General features: G+C 29.4%; 1 protein-coding gene across 1 annotated transcript in view; it reads right to left on the reverse strand.

Annotated features, from left to right (window-relative positions):
* LOC142331257 (uncharacterized) overlaps window positions 1–19,916 on the reverse strand; it is a 120,022-nt gene extending 100,106 nt beyond the window's left edge. Inside the window, exon 1 of the mRNA XM_075377021.1 lies at window positions 19,739–19,916. Within this exon, the coding sequence (XP_075233136.1) occupies window positions 19,739–19,765 (27 nt within the window). The 5' untranslated portion in view covers window positions 19,766–19,916. The remainder of the gene's footprint in view (window positions 1–19,738) is intronic.
* Between the last annotated feature and the right edge of the window lie 2,276 nt (window positions 19,917–22,192).

Consider the following 22,192-nt stretch of genomic DNA (forward strand, 5'->3'; position numbering starts at 1 on the left):
TTAAACTGTTATGTTGATAATAGTCGGTCGTCAAGAATAAAATTAATTCATACGTTAATAAGACAGAAACGTCATGTTTGTAAGATGTTTGCGACTATTATAAAATACATTTAATATTAAATAAAATGTTACTAACCTATTAATAATTAATTATTATATAATTTGTTTATAAAGGATATCATTATCGAATCTGACCTGTTCATTTATCAATTTATTATTATTCAAATATATATGACATTTTTCTAAGATACTGGTTTTATAATAATTATTATTATTATATCTTAATATATTCGTTGGGGTTATAATTATGTCCAGTTTCTAAAATGTATTTAGCGAAATTAGATATTTTTTTGAATTTAAATTAACATCTTTTAGACAATCCTTGAAGAGGATAACAGCTCCGAAAGTACTAGGATTTACACTTTTTTAAACTGTTGGTAAGTGGAAACTTAATTTATACAAAAAAAATGTTTCCACAATTTTGACCTTGTAATCGATTACCTAACTAATGCTTCATTTCTTGATTTCTTTTTCTCTGGCAATTATTGCCTAAAATCACCTCCAGTTATCATTATTTTACCTCCAAATGGCAACTCTACTCCAGAAAATTCTCGTAAATTTCTATCAGATATGTTTAGGCACCATTTAAATCTCATTAATTATAAAAAGTAAAGTTTCCATTAACTGTCTTCCAACTTTATTTGAACTTGAATTAGTCCAAAGTTTTTATACATTGTTCTATCCAACATCAATTTTTTTGCAATTCCTACCCAACTTTAAGTATTATATTTAATTCTTTAGCTTTAAACAAGTGACCAATTTTCTCATAAGTAAACGCTTTTCTAGATCTACCTGGGTCATCTATATTTATACAACTATCTTTTACATTAACATTCCAATTTATTGATTTTATTAAAGATATAATCAATGATTCCTTTTTGCTGCACATTCAACTTTGCTCTCATTTATTACCTATCTTTTCTTCTTCTTTCAAATCCCAAAATCTAACATCATTAATCATATTGTCGGAAAATCTACATTAAATTACTCTACTGTTAATCCATCAACATTATAGTAAAACTCCATCTGCAAAAACTAAACTTCCGAATAACCGATATCTGATTGATCGATAGTGGACCTAATGCGTGTAACATTTATCTTTCAACATATTAACATATTTCCCGTTCGATTGGTAAAAATCGGACAAACGGTTGCGAATGCACCTTATGGTATATATTATAAGAGCAACCCATTGCACCTACCCTAATGACTCAAACGCAATTTTTTTTTATGGCTGAAAACAACTTTTCCCTGAATGATACTCTTATACCAAATTATTACAAAAAATACAGCCCCAAAAAAACTCAGATCTCTTAGATCTCAACTCCAAGAGTTGAGATCTACCTCAGGAGTTTTACTATAATATAGATCTGTTTTGAAATAATCTTTTTATCACTACAAATTATAATTGAATATTTGTTGTAATTATTTAAATAAAGCCGTCGATCAATAGTTTCTTTCCTCATATCATATAATTTTTCTTCATTAATTGTTTATTCAACGGATTTGTTATTGTATCGAGGAGTGTCGTTAGTGCCTCCTCTGGCAAGTATGACAACTTGACAAAGAGGCGGCGAAGCTATCTCTATAATCTTTAAATAAGGTTTTTCGACACCTTCTGTACCTTCAAATTCATTTTATTAAATAAATAAGAATGATGTGTTTAAGAATCCTGAATAAAATATAATCTTATGAGCAAAACAGGTTTTCGATTAGCATTTTTATGTTTTTATTGGAGAGTATTTAAGTCCCACAGTAACTAATATAAAAATATTCAAACTTCAGTAGTCCGATCGAGATCAGCTGATACTGATCGGTCAAGAACGACTCAACAAATTTACATTAAATTTTAACGTGCTATTTAAATATTCAAATGAAACTGATAAGTAGTTTGTAAATTTTTAAGCATCAACATTTTATTTATAGATATATACATATAAAACGCATCCCGTCCAGTACTTTTCATGATTTATTTAATATTTATATTTATATTCGACCGTTGATCAAGTATGGTAAAAGTCCCGTATCTTTTCGATTGAAAAAAAGACGAGTAACGTATGGGTTACTAGGTCGATTCCATTTTTTCTATAGGGATTCCATTTTAATAAGACATACTGTTTTAGGTAGATTTCGTAAGAAAGCTACCTTTTGTAATGGATACCATGATTCGACTTCCAGAAAATTCCGACATATCTTTGCGATTCATATCCCCCAGACCCCAAAACCACAGTCAGTTCATAAGTTTTTATATATATATATATTTTTCACTTTCTTGTGAATACGATAACTATCGTAATTTTGCGTCAATTACTTTCAAATTGTTTCTTAAAAATAACTCGTTCGAAAATCTCGGTCGAAGTTGTTAATGGCAAAATCAGACCATGGGGGTGAAAATGGGGGGACTTTTTCGAAAAACGAAAATATCACTATAACTTTCTTATTAAGTAAAATATCGAACTCATTTAAAGTTCCTACAAGTCTTCTGATGAGCCTAAAACTTAGTTAACTAAAAGTTTTTAATATCATCAATCATCAATCTACGGGGTGGAAAAAATGGCGTTTCAAAGACAAAAAAAATCATACCTGCCTTAATAGGCACAGTATCGAATTGGTTTGAATTGATCGTTAGTCCTCTAAACATTACCTAAAACTTTTGTCTGTAACAATTTTTGATATGACCAACCCTTACGACAAGGGATGACCAAAATGTTGCTGGAATTGTCAGAAGGTGGGGGTTTGTCGTATGCTAAACATGTGAAACTTTTTTCACATGAAATTATTGTATTGAGTAAATTTGAAGTTTTTCTTAAATTTAAGGCGGATATCTTTTTTATCCCCTACTTAACACCGGTGAAATCTACTTCCGGCGTGCCAAAAGGGATTTTTTTTCTTACAACGAATTCCCCAGGATGAATTCAAGAAGATACGGAACACTGTTAAAAATACTATTTAAAAATAAGTTGTGATACAGTTTGTTCATCACATCTCTTTTGTTGAGATTTAATATATAAATGGTTTGTAAAAAGACATTAACTCAACATAAATATGTTTAGGCATAGAGTTGTATATAGAAAAAATATCTTATATTGAAACATAAAAAGAAACTTCATGATGTAGGAAATTGATCGAATGAAAGTTGATGCTTGGCAGAATGTGTTTTGATTTAATATTTTTGCATAGAGTTGAAGATGGAAATAGTCCATTAAGTTACATGTTGATGAAGTTATACTTGCTCCTAAATAATTTTTTTTTTTTCAAAAAAAAAAATGATCACTAATTTTAAAAATAAATTCGGAGATTTTATTTTGAATAAGCGTAGCTGTACGCGTGAACAGTGTTTAATATAAATGTTAAATAAATTAAAAAAAGATTTTTTAATTATAAATTAAATAATTAATTATTGGCATCATATATTTTTTTTTGTTTTTTTGTTTTTTTTTTTCATTATTAAAAGTTTAATATATTCAAATAAAATTATGTTTAAAAGAAAATTACAATAAAATAACAAATAGTCCGGTCGAGTTAGTTTAAATATATACACTATTTAATGTTCCTTGACATTTTTCATTTAAAATGTGGGTTGAACAATACAGATATTTATAATTTTAAAAGTTCATGGTTTTATTATTTTTATAAAACAAAAAAAAAGTATAAACCAGTTATAAAAAGAAAGGTCTGGACAGCTAGTAATACTGTTCTACGTTCTAGACTGTATATTAGATATTATAAATCTAACGTGTAATCAATTAAATGACGTGAATAAGAGTACTGTAATAACATAGTAATAGTAATAATATTAAATAGAGGTTAGGTAAAAGAGCCGGTGAACTAAACTCTTAAAAAAACCGGTTCATACGGTGCAATGATCAAGTTCGTTATGACGACATAATGAACATGCCGCCTTCGTTCTTCAACGCAGTCGTTTACTGTATGGCTGTATTCATATAGGCCAAAAACATATCAGTTGGCTTTTTTCATAGAATTCTACTAATGTTGACTAAAGTTGTTTTCTTTGTTTATTCAAAATGTTAATCTATTAAAATGTTTGCTATTCTACCGGTTTATTTCAGGGATATTTCTAATATTATCTGAGTTTTTTTTAATAAAAAAACAGAAATTTACTTAATATTAATCTTTCGTAAATTTAATTAATAAAATTAACCTCTGTTTATTGTTGATTGTTTTCTGGTGTTTGTCTTTTATTAAAAAAAAATTAAAAACAAAAAATTCCAAAGAAAATCCTATGGAAAATTTACGGCCCAACGACTACAGAAGATTAACAATACAGAATTAGAAGTACCTTGGAAATCTATGAAAATCTAGAAAAAATAGAACAAACAATAAAGAAAAAAAAGCTAAGATTTTTTTTAATCCCATCTATAGAATGGAAAATAATAATATATTGACTAAAAAAATATTCAAATATTTTGATAAAAGATAAACCAAACTTAAATAGTTCACAAAAATTGAAAAAGATTTCAAAAAGTTTAGAAATCACAAAAGATAAAAGATAGAGACGAATATAGAGAGTTATTCCATAAAATAAGAATTTTAGAAAAGGAAAAACAATCTAAATCTGAAAGAAAATGGGTGGAAGAAAGGAAAGAACAAAAACGAATCAGAATGAGAATATTTTGGGAAAAGAAAAAATCCAAAATTATACAAAACGTGATCCTTAGATGATCTGAAATTAATAGAAATGTTGTAGAGATTTTTGATCCAAGAAAAAATTTTCCGTGGTGTGATCACTTACGATTTTTATGTTTCCATTATCTTTCTAAATTATTTATTATTTTTAAATGCTTCAAAATAACCTTTAATTGACACAATTATGAAACCGTTAAATACCTTAATCATATCAAGTAAAGGTTGATCTTGCGTTCATGGATATTCTTAAAAATATTCAACATCAGTTTCTAAATGAAAGATTATCTACCTGGATTTTATTTGTCATATTTACATTACGTCACATAAAATTCCATCAATTGTTAACAGAATTTTTATCGATTCTTTCCTCAATTAACTTCTTCACTAAATATATGAAACTATCTGTTTTATACAAGATGAATACTTTTCTAGATTTTCCAACTTCCTTATTTCTAATTACTTGCCATTTCCTAGAAATCCAGTCTAGTCGTACTAGACACTTAGAAATCGCAAATTTCTTCGAAAATCCTGATGATTTTGAGAGAAGAAAATTACAACTTTACTAAAACTGATGTGTTCTTTAACAAATTTTTTGTCTAAGTAGGTTTAATATAAGGTGCTTGCAAATGTTTGTTAGTATAAACAGACTTAATTCTTCCTCCTGCAAAGGTTTATTTGAAATATTTTTCAAAAAATTTTAGAGAAAACTTGGGAATATATTCCCTTAGTGATTAAGTAAAATATCTCATATTTACCAGATTTAGATGTATTTTACAAACATATGTATATATATCATACCCTACTAAAGGGCATTTGTATGTGTATCCGTCCCCCTTAGCTGAGGACATACTGCCCGTCAAAAAATCATTTGATTTTTTTTCTTAAATGTTTATAAACAATAAGTAAGAAAAAGAAACACCAACAAATACGAGCAAAAAGAAAGAAAATAATTATATGACTGAACATACTGCCCGTAAAAAAATCATAATATTTTTTCTTAAATGTTTATAAACAATAAATAAGAACAGTAATAATAATTATAAAATAAATTTTACTACTATAATTCATTCATACAGTATCGTAGCAGATCTTAAAACACAACTATTTTCGATTAAAAAAAAATCAATACTGAAAAATACTATCGATTATTCATTTATGTGGAATATATGATTTTTTTTTTTTTGTTGCCTTATACTTAACATTATTATACTTAAACATTTTTTTTCTTGATTCACCTCCGGAACCACCGTTATGTATTGATACAGAGAATGAGATGAACGATTTGTGCAGCGTTGTGAAAATGCCATGCCTGACCGAGATTCGAACCGGGAACTTCTGAATGAAAGGCCGAGACGCTACCACTCGCTATAATTAAACATACATGTAGGCAAAACACGTGGGTCAAATCAGATGGTAAACAATAATAACAATTAGAAGATTTTTGAATCCTATATATCCATCTTAGCGATTTATTGATTTTGAAGCCAACTTCTCTTTTGTATTTATGTCAAGGATGGTTAGTTTCGTATTACGATAATTTGTTTCGTAAATTGAATATAATTTATAAATAATAAATTAATTAATTTTATTTATATTTAAGCTTCCAGCTCTCGTAGTGAGTAAATTTGCATATCGATATTATGGATCTTCATGAAAATTTTGAGAGTGTATAATCTTTAAAAGATGCCTAAACCAAATTTAATTGGGAAGATTTCCTGATACTTTTTCCCTTTTCCTTGATCAATTTTCATCATTAAAAAAAAAAACATATTTGCACAAGAGGTAATCGATTTTGGTCACCTAATAATCCCATTCCGAGACGCCGCCCACCAGGGCAACCCGCCCGGAGGGCCTAGCGTGCCTATGGCACGCCCTGTAGCTAGTATATATATATATCATTATATATAAATATAATGCAATCTAAAATTTTAGTAACGAATTTCTTTTTTTATTAAATTTCTCTGTAATTATTTTTCAACAATGAAAATAGTAAAAAATGGAGTCATAGAAAAAGATTGCAGCAGTAAAAAAAAAATTATATCTCCCTGTGTAATTGAGATAAAGTATTAATTGAAACTGAAAAATAATCGGGATATCATCAAGTTTTTTAGACGTGACCGGGCGTGACGTTGAACCGATTCGCACAACGCTTTTACGTCACTGTCATTGCAATGGCACTTCATGAGCCTACTACCAAAGGGAATATTTATTAAACATGCTACAATTGTATGTTTACCCGCAAGTTAACCAAATGAACAAGAAAATAACGTTGCTCTAATGTTTCAACAAGATGGTGCGCCCCCACACTTTAGCCTAGGCGTTAGACGCGCTCTCAATGAAAGTATCCCTAGTCGTTGGATTGGTAGGGCCGGTCCAGTGCTTTGGCTTCCGAGAAGCCCAGATTTGATACCTTTCACTTTTTTCTGTGGAAACACGTTAAAAACATTGTCCATAGTGAAAAAATCAGTGATGTACAACATTTAAGACAACGAATCATCGCTGCTATGGCCACAGTTGCGGCTATGATGATCCAGCGACCTGAGTAGAAGTTGATTTTCGACTGAATGTTTGCACAGAGACCAACAGAGCTCATATTGAAACATTCTAAGGTATGTAAACAAACCTTTTGAGTTGGTAAATTTAAAAAGAAATACTCATTTGATTATTTTTTGGTATTATTTTTTCTGAGATATTATTTTTTTAAATTGTTGTAACTTTTTTCGATGACCTGTACATTTTTCTAAAATATATAAATGAAAACTAAATTAATTTTACAAGACTTTAAAGATCATCAGAAAAATAAATATGCAACTAAACCACAAATTTATTATAAAACTATTATAAATTTATAAGATGAGGAGCTGCTCCGTCCGACTAAAAAAATTTTTTAAGTATTCTTATTCTTTATAGATTGAACGATTTCGATGTTTTTTTTTGTTCTATAGAGAAAGTTACTTTCGCGGTCTCGTTGTATATTTCCTTCTTACATGAATGGAACATTCTTTCAATCAAAAAAAAGTTTGATAAGATTTTTAATTTTTATTTCATTGCTTAATGCGACTTTTTTTTTATTGATAGTGAGTAATAACAATTGCCGTGGTATCTTTCAGACATTTAAAGTTCTTTCACATAATAATTTCTATTTCCGCATACCAGGAAGTCTTACACTTGGTAGTAGTTTACGTTATTTCTCAACATCATTTTCTTATTTTTATCATGAAGCAGGTTTTTTGTCTTTGATTTCTTGAAAAACAGTTTTTTATTCATTCTAATACCGTTTTTATTATGCTTATCTGTATTTTAAATACAATTAAACTAAAAAGCGAATGAAAAAAAACACTTAAATGATAAATATTTATTTTACAAAAAACTGCAATAAAGATTAGAAAGTAATACTTTATCAACTATTTTTAAAACTTTATTTATTTTTTTTTATATTTACGTCACATTACAAATATATACCAGTAAGTTGCAATCTATAAAATTCTCTTTTTAATTTTAAAAAAAAATCCTGCTAAAGTAATTATCAAGGTTGATGAAAAAATCACTAAGTAATAAAATTTAACTTTAATAAAATAAATTTATAACAAATAAATTTTTGAAAAATTGTGGAATATGAAAAGCAAATCAAATTATCTAAGACAGATGAAAGAGTATCTCGAAAGGATAGGTTTTAAAGAAGAGAATTCTGCAATAGAGATAGTTTAACATCGGATAAATAATTTACTAAATAAAAGCTGTTGTGGCAGAAAAAAGAAGGACAGGAAGAAATTCGACAGATGAAAAAAAACGAAGCAACGCCGAAAAAATGATAAACATATGGAAAGAGAGAAAAAACTAGAAAAAAAGTGATATTTGTGTGGTTCTAGGTTGGTCTTTGAGCACAAAAAAATAAATTGATTGTATCGATGTTTTACAAGCATTTTAAGATCGTCCGTGGCTTGCTTGTCTTTTGATAATTATTTACGGCTTCTATAAATCTACATACACGCGCGCCCGCGCACACACACACACACACACACACACACACATTCGCTGTATAAATGAAGATAGTGTACTAACCAGTGTATTTAAAATGTTCTGAAAAATTGTTGTTGATAGAACAGCCAGAATAATCAACCAGTATACTGTTTGGCAATACAACTTTTATGCGTATATCATTTACGCATAAATGTTCCTGGAAATGTGAGGTGGTTATAACTTGTAAGGGCATAAGATGGACGTTATAACATGGAATGTGCTGCGACCATTTCCATGTTTTCCTTTATTTAATCGGAGATAAAAATATAAAAAAAGAAAAATACTGAACTCATGGTATAAAATTTGTACATTTTATTAAAATAAAATAAAGAAAGTCATGATAAATTCTGTTTTTCAAATTATAAACATAATGACTTTGGTACCCTTGACTAGTTTTTTCAGGCGCTTCTGGAGGAGGGTAGTGCGTACAGTTTAGGAATCACTGGATTATAGAGTATATCATAGGAAAAAAGATGTGGGGGTGCTTATCCTGGAAGAAATACTAAGAAATTATTATATTATTTAATTTTTAAAGTAGGTGGTTAAACCGTATGTAAATTACGAAATGCGTGCTAAAATGTTGATTTAATTCAGAAGGTGTAGTCGAGTTTCAGGTATAAAACCGGTCGGTTAATATCTTTCTACATGATCTCATGCTGATTGTGACATGATCACATGTCTTCTTGCGTGTGGTCACACAATACAATGCTAAAATATATGTCATATGAAGTATTTAAAAGTTAAATCTATATTTAGTACAGAGCTGTGAATTATCGGTCGTTAATGCTAATTGTAAAGTAATTTATAAACTGTATGTAATAATTTGTACGAAGATGTTTCGACCTTGGAAAATTTTTGTAAGAATAAATTATTGAAATTTAAACATATATTTATTGCTAACATATTGAGTATTTTTAACCTCAATATACTACGTATTTCTCAATTATCTGTACGTACGCACGCGCATAAGCAAAAAAAATATATATATACTAAATTCATGGTTATAAAATTTCATATGCATTTCTTTTGGGATATATATGGTTTCATATCTCAAGGTCGGTTTAACATGCAATCCCTAAATTTTGGTTTTTTGTACTAGGAAAATTAATTACCTTTCATAAAAAGATGGAATTAGGGGTAAATATATATCTCGAAGTATGTATAGGACATATAAAAACTATTTATTATTAGGTGTTTTTAGTTTATCAGAATATGTAATCTTAAATATCACTGTAACATTTTAGAAAAACGGAATGATTTTTCAAAAATCGTCATCTCCCTAAAAATTTTTTTACCAACTTTTAAAATGAATTTTCTTTACGTTTTGAGGTATGAGTACGAAAATAACATTCACTTAAATTGTGATTTCCTTATTTATATTTTTATAGGATTGTGTATAAAATTTTATGACTCAAAAATTTGCAAAACTGCTGCATCAATTTTATTGAAATTTAGATATGTTTTAGTAGTATAACTTCTGGATGTGAATATTTGATGAAGATTGGTTGAGTCGTTCTTGAGTTATGCTCAATTTAAATTTGAGAACATTTTTACAGGCCTACATATAAATTTTTTTGGCTTGAGAATCTCCAAAACTAATACATTAATTTCATTAAAATTGAGATCATATATATATTTCTGAAGAAGCTGCTGGTGGTTGAAGGGCAAGAAAAAGGATTCCCGTGGTCATGCTCTTGGACATCAGAAATGCCTTCAACTGTCTGACATGGAGGTCATCTTTCGTGAGCTAAAGCCCTGGGACTATCAGCCCCTATCTCCGACGAACCATACAGATCTACTTAAAGATAGATGGGCTCGTTGGGGGGGGGGGGGGGGTCACAGCTGACTTTGAAGTTATGGTTCTCATAAGCTGCGGAGTGCCACAAGATTCCGTCATGGAACCTACCCTCTGGAATTTGGCCTACGACGGCTTACTAAGGACTGACTTTTCCGAGGGGATACGGCTGGTTGTCTATGCGAACAAAATCCGCAATAGAATTGGTGACAACATGACTTGTGAGAAATGGGCTTCAACTAACAGCCGAAAAGAATTGACTTCTCAGAAAATTGTGTTCTCCGGGAGAAGGCGACTATCACCAATCTGGATACGTGTAGGTAACCTGCGTAACTTCACATCTCACGAGGTCAAATACCCGGGTATTTGACTGCAAAGTTGCCGTAGATTCTACAGTGTCATACCAAGAAAGTGACTGAACGCGCAGATGGGACGGTTGTAGCCTTAAGCCGTGTAATGGCAAACGTAGGTGGTCCATGTGTATCCAAGAGGAGAGTGCTAGAGAGTGTGGCGTGGACTACACTGTTATACCGAGTCCCAGCCTGGGAAAAGGTATACACCGCCAGATGGCGCTGAGGGTCGCCTCCTGCTATAGGGCAGTCTCCACGGAGGCTGCATGTGTGTTAGTGGATGATATCCCCCCCAGTTGAAATTATGGCGATTAGGTTGTGTAATAGCTGGGGAGACCATCTATTGGCGATACGGATGAACGGCTGATGCTCCGATGGCAAGAGCGTTGGGACAGCGCAACAACATGCAGATGGTACCACAGGTTGTTATGACATGTCCCCTGGGTTAATAGAAAGTCGGAGTAGTTAAATTTTGAAATGATTCAGTTTTTAACAGGTCACGGATCGTTCAACTCCTACTTACATGTCTGAGGAAAGCGCTTGTCCGAGGCATGCATTTATTGTGGCCAGTGTGATATATCGGAAGACACAATTTTCAGCTGTAGCCGTTGGGCATGCTTCTGTAGTTGTACAGAAGCATTGGAAGAGATAATTACCGATAAAATTGACATCTGATGCTCCACAGGCCGGAAAATGGTGACCTCGATCATGAAGATGAAGTCAGAAGAAGAAGTACCGGCGTAGGACAGCCTGCGGTGCTAGTAGGAAGGTGCCTGTTTGCGAAGGTAGCTGCTTATGATGATGGCCAAAGGACTCCTGTGGCAGGTGCTTTGAAGACACACCGCAACAGGTTCCCGTTATACACTCACGGTGCTGTGTAATACCAGATGTGGTGAATGCAGCTTCATGATGATGGGGGGAGGGGTTTAGTCGGTGGAAGCCTGACACTACCGTATGTACGGGCATACTGTGGTTGGTAAATCTTTCCTCTCCTCCGATGCAAAATAAAAACACCGGTATCTACAAAGTAGTATCAAATCCGTATAATATCAACTGGCTTTTACTAGCATTCAAACCTCAGAACTTGCGACTTCGAAAATCAGCTGTTAGACAACTGATTTGCGACGAGTTAACCACTAGACCGGCCCATAGGGCTAACTTTATTTAGAAAAGGAAAATTAAAAAAGTAGGGTATAGGAATGCAATGCAGTCGCTACTTGATATTTTTTCGAATAAGAAATGGATAAGTTCTATATGCTATTGTGGATTCAACAATTTAGACTTTATATAACTGTACATTATAGCATACTCATACAACTGGTAGCCTATCATTAGGTTTTTAATTTATTAACAAGTAAACGCGAAAAATATAAATTTTTCGATTTAAAATATTAATAAATTAATTCATTTTGTTGTATTATTGCATAGCACTATATCGACTTAAAATACTTTTTTTAAAAATCGGACAAATTACGTAAGAATGAAATTTCATAAATAAATAATATTTTGTTATCCGGATTATCAAGGTTAACTATATAAGGTTAACTATATATTGTAATTTTGAAGCTGCTTTTGAACTTGTATATATTTTGTGTATGTATGTGGATATTGCAGCTTTTTTTTATAATACTTGTTAGTTAATGAAGTTGTGAAGGTATGCTGTACAAAAAAACAGTTAAACAAGAAAAATCACTTTTAAATATTACGAGTAAATTATTTTATATATTTTTCTGTCAAGTAATTACAGATACAAAATCCAGTTATACGAGTAGTTACCGATCTCGAAAGATTAATTTTATAGCGTATGAAAAATGCAAGCTTAACCGAAATTCAACTTGGAAAATTCTACATGAAAGTTCGGGATGCAACCACTTCACTACAGAGGTCGACCTTCGTGTAGATTAATAATTTTTGTTCGATTAAAAATAAAATCTTACTCCTTTAAATAAGTTGGCAAACTCGTATTTAATTTGCGTAGTTATTCTGAATTTAAATTGTAAATTCTAACGCCTGTAGGTAGTATCGTATTTTGTAGTTATAAAGTGGTTGCATAATATATTATCCAAACAATATGCCAACATCTCTATCTTTATTCCTTTTATTAGACTACTTGAATTAATATTTATCGTCAATCTACAAACTACCTGTATGATAACCTGTATGATTTTATAATTATTAAAAGTTATTTTTAAAATAAAGCCAAAAACAAAGTTGTAATACTTTCCTGGTATTGATTATTTATTCTTATATAATAAAAAAATAATGATACATGAACAAGTTGATCTAAGACTTTTTTTTGGGGTAGAGGTAATTTATGATGAAGTTTTATTGTAAAATTATTTTAATATATTTAAATACACCATAAAAGTTTTAAAAATTCAAATAAAAATTCGTTTTAAAAATTTAAATAAAAATTCGTTTTAAAAATTCATTTTTTTTATTTTTAACTGCTCCTCGTCTAAAATCGACTCCCAAAAAGTTTTTTGTTATTTTTCTACGTTTACTATTTTAAATGGAAGAAACTAAAAAATGTACAACCATTAATAAGTTACCAAAGATGATTTTTTGTGATGAGGGTGGATTATGATGAAATTTTATAAAAGTTAAAATAAATTAAAGAACTTTTAAAAAACCCAAAAAGTTTATATTTTTAAACTTTTTACCCACTTTCATATTGGCCCCAAGTATATTTTTTGGGTCTCTTACACTACTGCTATGCCTAGGAAGATAAAAAAATTCGGTAAAAGATATGCAATAATTAAAAAGCTATATTTTTCCATTTTTGAGGAAGGGAGGGGATTTTGGGCCTTTTTTTAAATGGTAAGATAAGTATGCACGCATCTACTGAGCTTAATATAAATTGGGTTTATATTTACAAAATTTTGATAATAATTTGCCTCAAGAAACTATCTTACCCCAACCCCCATGGAGATCCAAAATTCTAACAAAAGATTGCCTTATATACATGATTCTCTGTACAAAATTTCATCAAAATCCAGTAAAAAATTATTAATCTTCACACATACGTATACGTTCTTACGTACATACGAATACTATCCCCAATTTATTTTTGGTTTTTGGAGCCCCTGGGTCATGAAACTTTGAGAGATGTAAAAAATTCAAATTCAAGTTCTTGAGTGCATCAGATGTGATTTTTCAATAGCCCACCGGGCTAGTCTAGTGGTAATTAAATTCTTCTCGTAAATCACTTTTTACAGCTGATTTTCGAAGTCGAAGTTTCTGAAGTTCAAATCCTAGAAAAAGTTATTTTTTTAATGATTTGAATACTAGACAATAGATACCGGTGTACTTTGGTGGTTGGGGTTCAATTAACCACACATATCAGGAATGGTCGGCCTGAGTCTTGTTAAAGACTACACCTCATTTACATGTCATACATATCACTTTCATCTCATTGGGCCATGAGGGTTGCTTATTTATTACTCACGATTTGAACAAACTGCAACGTACACATTAGGAATAATAATAAAAATTTAATTGTAATATCGATGGTAAATTACACCTATTGCAAGGTGTAATTCGTATTTTAAATGTAAAAATTATTCGGCTAGCTGTAATTTATCGAAAGCATATGAAGGTGTAGTGAATGAGGCAAAAATGTGGAATTGTGTTTGTTAACAAACGTGTTTGATGAATGAAGACTCAAAACTGTTGAGAATTTGAACGATTCTAGAAGTTTCCATAGAAGTTATCGGACCTTCGTATAATTGAAATTTGGCGTTTCCCCGACCTTAATTTTTTTCTGAAATTAAAAGAATTTTTGAGCGGAAAAAGCATGCAGGCCGATGACGATATCCACCATATTGTTACCGATTGGATTAACAGGTGATAAAATTTGTTTAGTAAGAAGCTCTTGAAGCACACGATCTCAAAACTGTTTGGATAATAACGGATTATGTTGGAGAAAATAAAGATTTTTAGTTGACTGAATTACTTTGTAATTGAAAAATAACTGGATTCCTGATTATTGAGAAAGTTTTTATTCGGTAAGGATACGATGAGAAAAATTTCAGCTATTATGTAGTGTATAGTTTTAGAGAACATTTCCACGCGTTTCACACTGGCGAAAATCAGTTTAAAATGAACTACTTTTTTTAGTTTTAATCATAGTTTTGAATACAGATTTCTATAATGAAATAAAATAATACCACTATTGATTTTTCGCTAAACAAATTATCGAACCTTTAACCCATCAGAAAAGTTCTAGTAACTATTTAGAGATAAACGAAAAACCTTCCTCACAGTATACAAAATATATTATCACTGTTGTCACTATACCTAATAAACTCGTTTCGTTATCATTTTATCCTCTGCAATTTATATTTTGTGTATATAGAAAAAGAAATACGTTGTTGCATGCTATTTAATAATACTGTAAAAACGTCAAAATATTTTATTTATATAGCGTGAGTAAATTTGAAAAAAAAATTATAACTAAGCCTAAAGTAAGTTTCTAATAGGTGATATTCTTTAATTCTATAAAAATTTTATAAAATAATGAAGAGGTATATTAAGTCGAAAATTATTGGGTAGTTTCTTTTCTTTTAAATATAATAAAATATAGTAAATAATAATTACTTAGTAATTTATAATTATTCTTTATAATTTATATATTGTTAAACCGAGGAATTCCTTATCATAAAATTAATTTTTGTCTGATCAACTAAACTATGTTATAGACCTACTGGGATTATTCAATTTCACCACACCGTGTTTTTCATCAAAAAGAAACATCAATTGACATAAAAAAAGAAGAATTGTGTCAGTTCCGACACAGAGATTTATACGAACCTCTTGATAACAGTTCAGTAATTCATTAATTATCATGAATCTATGTAAGCCTGTATTCTCACTATTAACTTCGTAGATTGTTGCAATTCAGTTGCATCATGTGATTACGAAGTAGTTTGGAAAGTGGAATAGGAACAGAAACAAAGAACCTTCTCGTAAAGAGACTATAGAGGAATAATCCAGTTTTTCAAAACGGTTTCTTGTAGGTTTTTGCGAATAATGTTCGCTAATTTTTGTTTTGTTTAAAAAATATTTTTTTGTACACGTTCATAAAAAATAATCTTAAATTCCATTAAAAAAGGGGATAATATAGAACGATAGGACGGTTTTGATTCTCCCAAAAAAGACTGCAGGACGGAACTGAACTGAAAAATTATATGATCGGACGAAATTGATGTTCTTCGAATCTGTTATAATACCCGATGACTTTTATTATTATTAAATATATATATATTTTTTTTTTTCACACTTTATTATTATTAAAAATATGTATATTTATTTATTTTAATTAGAATATGTATACATTCGGTTATGTTGTAGATTAAAAATTAAGAATTGACATATTTTAATGCATTGAAAAAGAAGCAGTAATCGTGCACTCTTAATCAGATATGAAATAATATTAATAACTTTTAAAATTCGCAATATTTTTCTTACACGAGATATCGAATAAAACGTTTTTATGAAAGTTAAATAACAGTTCAAAAATTATATATAATTATCATTTATATTGAAAATTTAAATGTTTTGTAATTAAAAAATAACTGCGTCTCTCTCATAATATATAATAATGTACTGTAATAATTCATGTAATATTAATTAACATGGATACTGCCATGAATTTTGAAAACATGGCACAAGCTATATTTGAGATAACCTTCTAGCAAATTATTACTTTTTATTGATCGTAAAACCACTTTTTTTTATTTAGCAAAGAAACAAGAAGTTTTACTTTTTTTTTTTAACAGACAAAATTTTTTTTGACGTAAGAATTAATTGTTAAAATAGAACCACTAGAACGTAAAACATGAGGTAATTTTTTTTTCTTTTTTTTAATAAATAGACATGGATTAATATTTTAACGCACTAATTTTTTTTTGTTAATTTAAATAATCTTTCTAAATATTTTATTTTTATTATGTAATTACGTACCTTATAATTTTATTTTAAAAATCAGGGATTAGTAGGAGGTTGTATTGACTATTTTAATATGTAAATTACGAAGTTAACGATTCTGCGACAAAAATGTATTATAATTTTTTACTTCTATAAGTATTCATATGATATGCGTTTTTGTTCCTCTATTTTTCTACATATATCTCTGTCTTTGAATACGCATGAGTTATTTTATTAAAAATAAATTAAGTTATTTGATAACTTGTCCAAGACGTTTACTTATTATAGGCTTACTAATTTCCATCTAAGGTCGTACAAATAAACACAGCATGTATGTAATATGTTTATATATATATATATATATTTTTTTTTTTTTCAAAATATGGTTATATAAGTAAAATACATAGAGATTTAATACCGATGTTAGAATGATAAATTGTTTTTCTGTCTTTATAATCTGACAATAATGTAGTAAGACTTCTTTTCTTCCCTTCTAAATATTTTGGATTTAATTATTCCAGTGTTTTTTATATTCTTTAACTGTGAATTATTTGTAAGTCATTGATTTGTTATCACTTCCTTGCCGAATTAAAGGAAGTATTGTAATCGCTAAAAATTGTGGTTTTCACATTTCAACGGAAATATCCATTTTGATCATCCCTGAATCCATTTTGACTAGTTTCCGCGTGAAGTCTGTACGTACGTACTATATGTTCATTCTTTATTGTAATAAAATTGTATACCTTAAAATAAAAATATTCATAAGATGATGATGATTATTGGTGTTAAGGTAAAATAAGATGACTTTTTTTAGCCATTGCTACATAAGGGGGTAATATCGCTCGTAGCGTTCCTGACTTATTCTAATTCGTACTTCCTTTTAACTTTTAAAAACGTTAACTCATATTAATAAATATTATATCCATGATTTAATGTTGTACCATTACGGTCATAAGATATATACGTGTATATATATACACACAATTACTAGATTAGTAATAAACTATTACTACATTTAGTTATTTATATTTTCATGGAATATTTTAATCGAGAAAGTTTTTTTTTAGATATGAAATTTTCTTTTGATTAATTTTTGAGTAATTTGTATGATTTATAAAATAAAAATAATTTCGAAAAACTACGAGTATCTTTTTTATAGTCTTTATCTATAAATTTGTTTTTAAGATAGCAGTAATAATCTAAATATTTGAAAATAAAACGCCTTAAATCTTATTAGAATTTCAGCTAAATGAACGAAATTAATTTTAAAATAAAAAAAAATTAAGATTTCATAATAATTTTATTGTACATCAATTTTTATTTTATTCATAAGAAAAACATTTGACAACAAAGTCATTGTTATACTTTTCTAACACTGGTTATTATTCTTATAGAGTGGAAATATAATGATACATAAAAAAATTTCAGAAATCAATATTTTTAAACACTTTGATCGGTTCTCCCCCGTCTAATGTTTTTTTGGGGGAGGATACTCCCCCAAAAAAACATGCTTAGCAAAACACAAGCTTAGCAAAAAAACTGCTTAGAAAGACATAAAAAAATTTACTTAAAAAACATATAATAAATACAAGATAGCTTTTTTCCATTTTTTGGTAAAGGGAGCGAATTTGGGGCAATTTTTTTTTAAATCGGAAAGAAACATACCCATTTACCCGAAATTAATATAAAGTGAGTTATGTTTGCAAAATTTTTAGAAAATCGACCCCAAAGAAACCATCTACATCCCCTGGATATATTGACTCCCCCCAAACATTTACCAACAAATTGCTCCACATACACGAATCTCAGTACAAAATTTCATCAAAATCGTTTTATCCAGTCAAAAGATATTAAGCTTCAAACACGCCAATACACGTATGTACGTACGTACGACATTACCCCCCCCCCCCCCCATCTTTTTTGAGGGATCCCTGGGTCATTAAACGTCGAGAAATGAAAAAAAAATCATACCTCATATTTGACTGATTAACATACTTGTAGCATAGTTCTACAGCTATAACGCCAGGAAAGTAAAAATTAAGTATACAAATGTAGCATATTAGCATTCATTATTCATATGTATACATTGTAAGTAAAGTACGCGTTTTCTTTTTTTTTAATGAAGGTTTAACACAGACGCATTGAAACGTATTTTATTTATTTGTTGTAGAAACAATATTATAGATTTTATCTTGTTGGATCAAACGTCTCCTAACGCGAAATTTTCTTTCAACTTTTTATTTTTAATTTTATGTAAAGTTTTTTTAAATATATAGTTATACATTTTTGAATTGAAATATTTATTTCTTTGTAATACGTTGAAAATTCGTGGTGAAATGAAAGTTTTATATATATACTTTAAATTTGATTGATTATTTTATATTTTTAATACTGTTTCATTTAAGTACTTTACGTATTTAATTGTGTATTTATAGGAATAGGAAATAAAAATAAAAATGAATTTTTCTAGTTATTTTAATTAATAAATAATTGTTTTTTGTTTTTTTTTTTTTATATAATGAAAAGAAATTTATTTGGTAGGCTCCGATATTTATTTTTAACTATAATAAAGGTTATTTTATAAAATTAAATTCATGTTACATTTTATGAAAAAAATACTTTCATTCATAAATTATTTTTTTAACAATACTTTCCTTGATTTTAAGCAATTAATTTTTTTTTAAATACATAAGTTTTAGTTTAAAATATTTCCAAATCTTAATTAAAGACTGAGTTGATTTTTTTTTTTTTTATTTAATAAATTGAATTAATTGTCAATTTTTTTATAACAAAGCTATTATTTTTTAAATTGCAGAAAAATGAAGAGCATATATTGTATGAACGTGCAATAAATTTTATAATAGAATAGAATTATATATTATGTACAAGTTGTAATCTATTGTTAGTCAGTAGTCGATACAATACATTATACCATTACCTTATCAACAATAATGAATGGAGCCATGCTTCTATCTCGTCGGACTAGCGCTGACCAACTAGCACTCACTGGAACGAGTGGTAGTTTTGTATATACGTTAGAGTATTTCTTTCAAGTTCCCAACACCGTCACACATAATATATATACACATACACACACTTACAAATACACATCAAGTCTGTACGTACAATCATCCAGCCTGAAGGCGAACGATGAATGTTATGTAGTATGCAGCAGCTGACAAGCGTTACTACGTGTCTTACAATAAACAGCTCGTTTTTTTTTTCTTTTGAATCATTGTTCATCAGTAATTTTCTTCATTCCTTGAAAAAAAATAAGGCTTCGTATATTTATTTATTTATTAACTTAAAAATCTTGACCTTGAAGTTTTCAGTTTTATATATATATATATATATATATTTATTATTATTATTATTCTACGAAAAAAATTATTAAAAAAATAAAATAGTTTACTACTATAATTGCAATAATAAATTAAAATTACAGTTCAAAAAAATAAGAGTATTGGATTCTTGTATCTAAGTAATTTTATGAAACCTAAAAATATATCGTAAAATTAATTCTTATTGCCATATCATATTTAAAGATGTGAATTAGAAAAGATTAGGCTGACTCCAACGGTACCCGAAGAAGTAAAATATAATTTGTACAATAGAAATTTAAAGAACACTGCCTTTTTTCCGTTTACAATCTATAATACAGAGTGATTTTTTAGTCCTGTTACTCAATTTTAAATGTAATATAAGAAAGGGAAATTAGGTAAATAAAAAAATGTATTTGTTACTTACAAAAGAGATTTAATAAAAAGCTATTACTTACATAATTGTTAAAGAATATACTCAAAATGCCACCCCATGCGGTTATACACGCACGGACTCTTTTCAGCATATTAGCAGAAACCTTTTTAAGAGTTGCATTGGAAATATTCGTGATTAAGTCTGTAATATTGACTTTAAGTTCATCAATAGTGTGAGGATTATTTTTGAGGGCCTCGGACTTAATATTGCCCCACAAAAAGTAGACAGGAGATGTGAGGTCTGGGGACCTTAGAGGCCATAAGCCCTTGCTTATTATTCGATCATCAAAGAACTCTTGCAGATAATTCACGGTTTCTCGAGACGTGTGGCATGTAGCGCCGTCTTGTTGAAACCAGCAATACCGTTCTTGAAGTTCCAGGAGGGATACAAACTGGCGAACAATATTCCTGTATACTTCACAATTTACTGTCTGTTCGAAAAATATGAGTCCGACTATACGATGACAAGATATCGCACATCACAAGCCAATTTTATCAGGATGCAAAGATTTGTCTTGTAAAGCGTTACGATTTTCAACCCAAATTCTACAGTTTTGACTGTTCATATAACCATCGAGATGGATCCAAGCTTAATCACTGTGTTTAAAAATTCGATTCCGTTATCGTTTACGAGAGACCTAAACCAACGGCAGTATTGCAATCGCTTGTTTAAATCTGGAGGCTGAAGCTCTTGGACTAATCGTACGCGATACGGATACAATTTCAATTTTTTAGCTGCTTTCTGAACACTCCAATATGACAAACCGATTTGCGTGGAAAGTTTTCGTAAACTTTTCCGTGGAGAATTGAGCAATCTTGTTTTCACATTCTCTAAAACGTCATCTGTCAAGCGAGTTGGTCGACCGCTACGTTTTCAGTCGCAAACACTACCTATCTTTCGAAATCGGTTTGCTAGCCTAGAAATTGACTTTTTTTCTGGTGGAGAAACACCAACAAATTTAATTTGAAATGATTCTTTTACACTCGCGTACGATTTCGTAGCAAAATATTGTTTAAGAATGAAAACTCGTTGTTCTATGGTAAGACATTCTGTTCGTAACACGACCGGAAACGGCGCAAAACTTTACACAACTCAAAGAGAATCAACTCACACTGCCGTATCTATACCGGTTGAGTAGCGCTACCAACTTTATGTCACAAAACAAAATTTACCTTTCTTAGAAAAAAATTACCAGACATTAACAATTGGGTAACAGGACTAAAAAATCTCCCTGTACTACTGTTACTGTATATGTTGATTTATTAATTGAAGTGAGCATATTTTAAATTGTAATTTATGTAATTATTGCAGATATTCATTTACTATTAAGTCAGATACGTATTGATTTTATATTATAGTTTATCATTTATTGAAGATTTTTTCCGCAAGATTAATGTTAAAATAATTACTGCTCACGATATAGACATAATTATTACGAATTCAGTTTTTTTTTATTTTGAACGACTTAATAAGCCCTCTTAATATAAAAATAGTTTACCAAATAAATTAAAAATACTGGGTGTACAAAAAAAAAAATATTAGGGTTTTAATTTGTTATAAAATCTCTTGGATGAGTTATACTGATTTAATGCTAGAATCAAAGATAAAAAAGGACATTTTTTTTAATTACGCCCAT

The sequence above is a fragment of the Lycorma delicatula genome, chromosome 10, assembly GCF_047948215.1.
Source record: "Lycorma delicatula isolate Av1 chromosome 10, ASM4794821v1, whole genome shotgun sequence".
Taxonomy (NCBI): domain Eukaryota; kingdom Metazoa; phylum Arthropoda; class Insecta; order Hemiptera; family Fulgoridae; genus Lycorma; species Lycorma delicatula.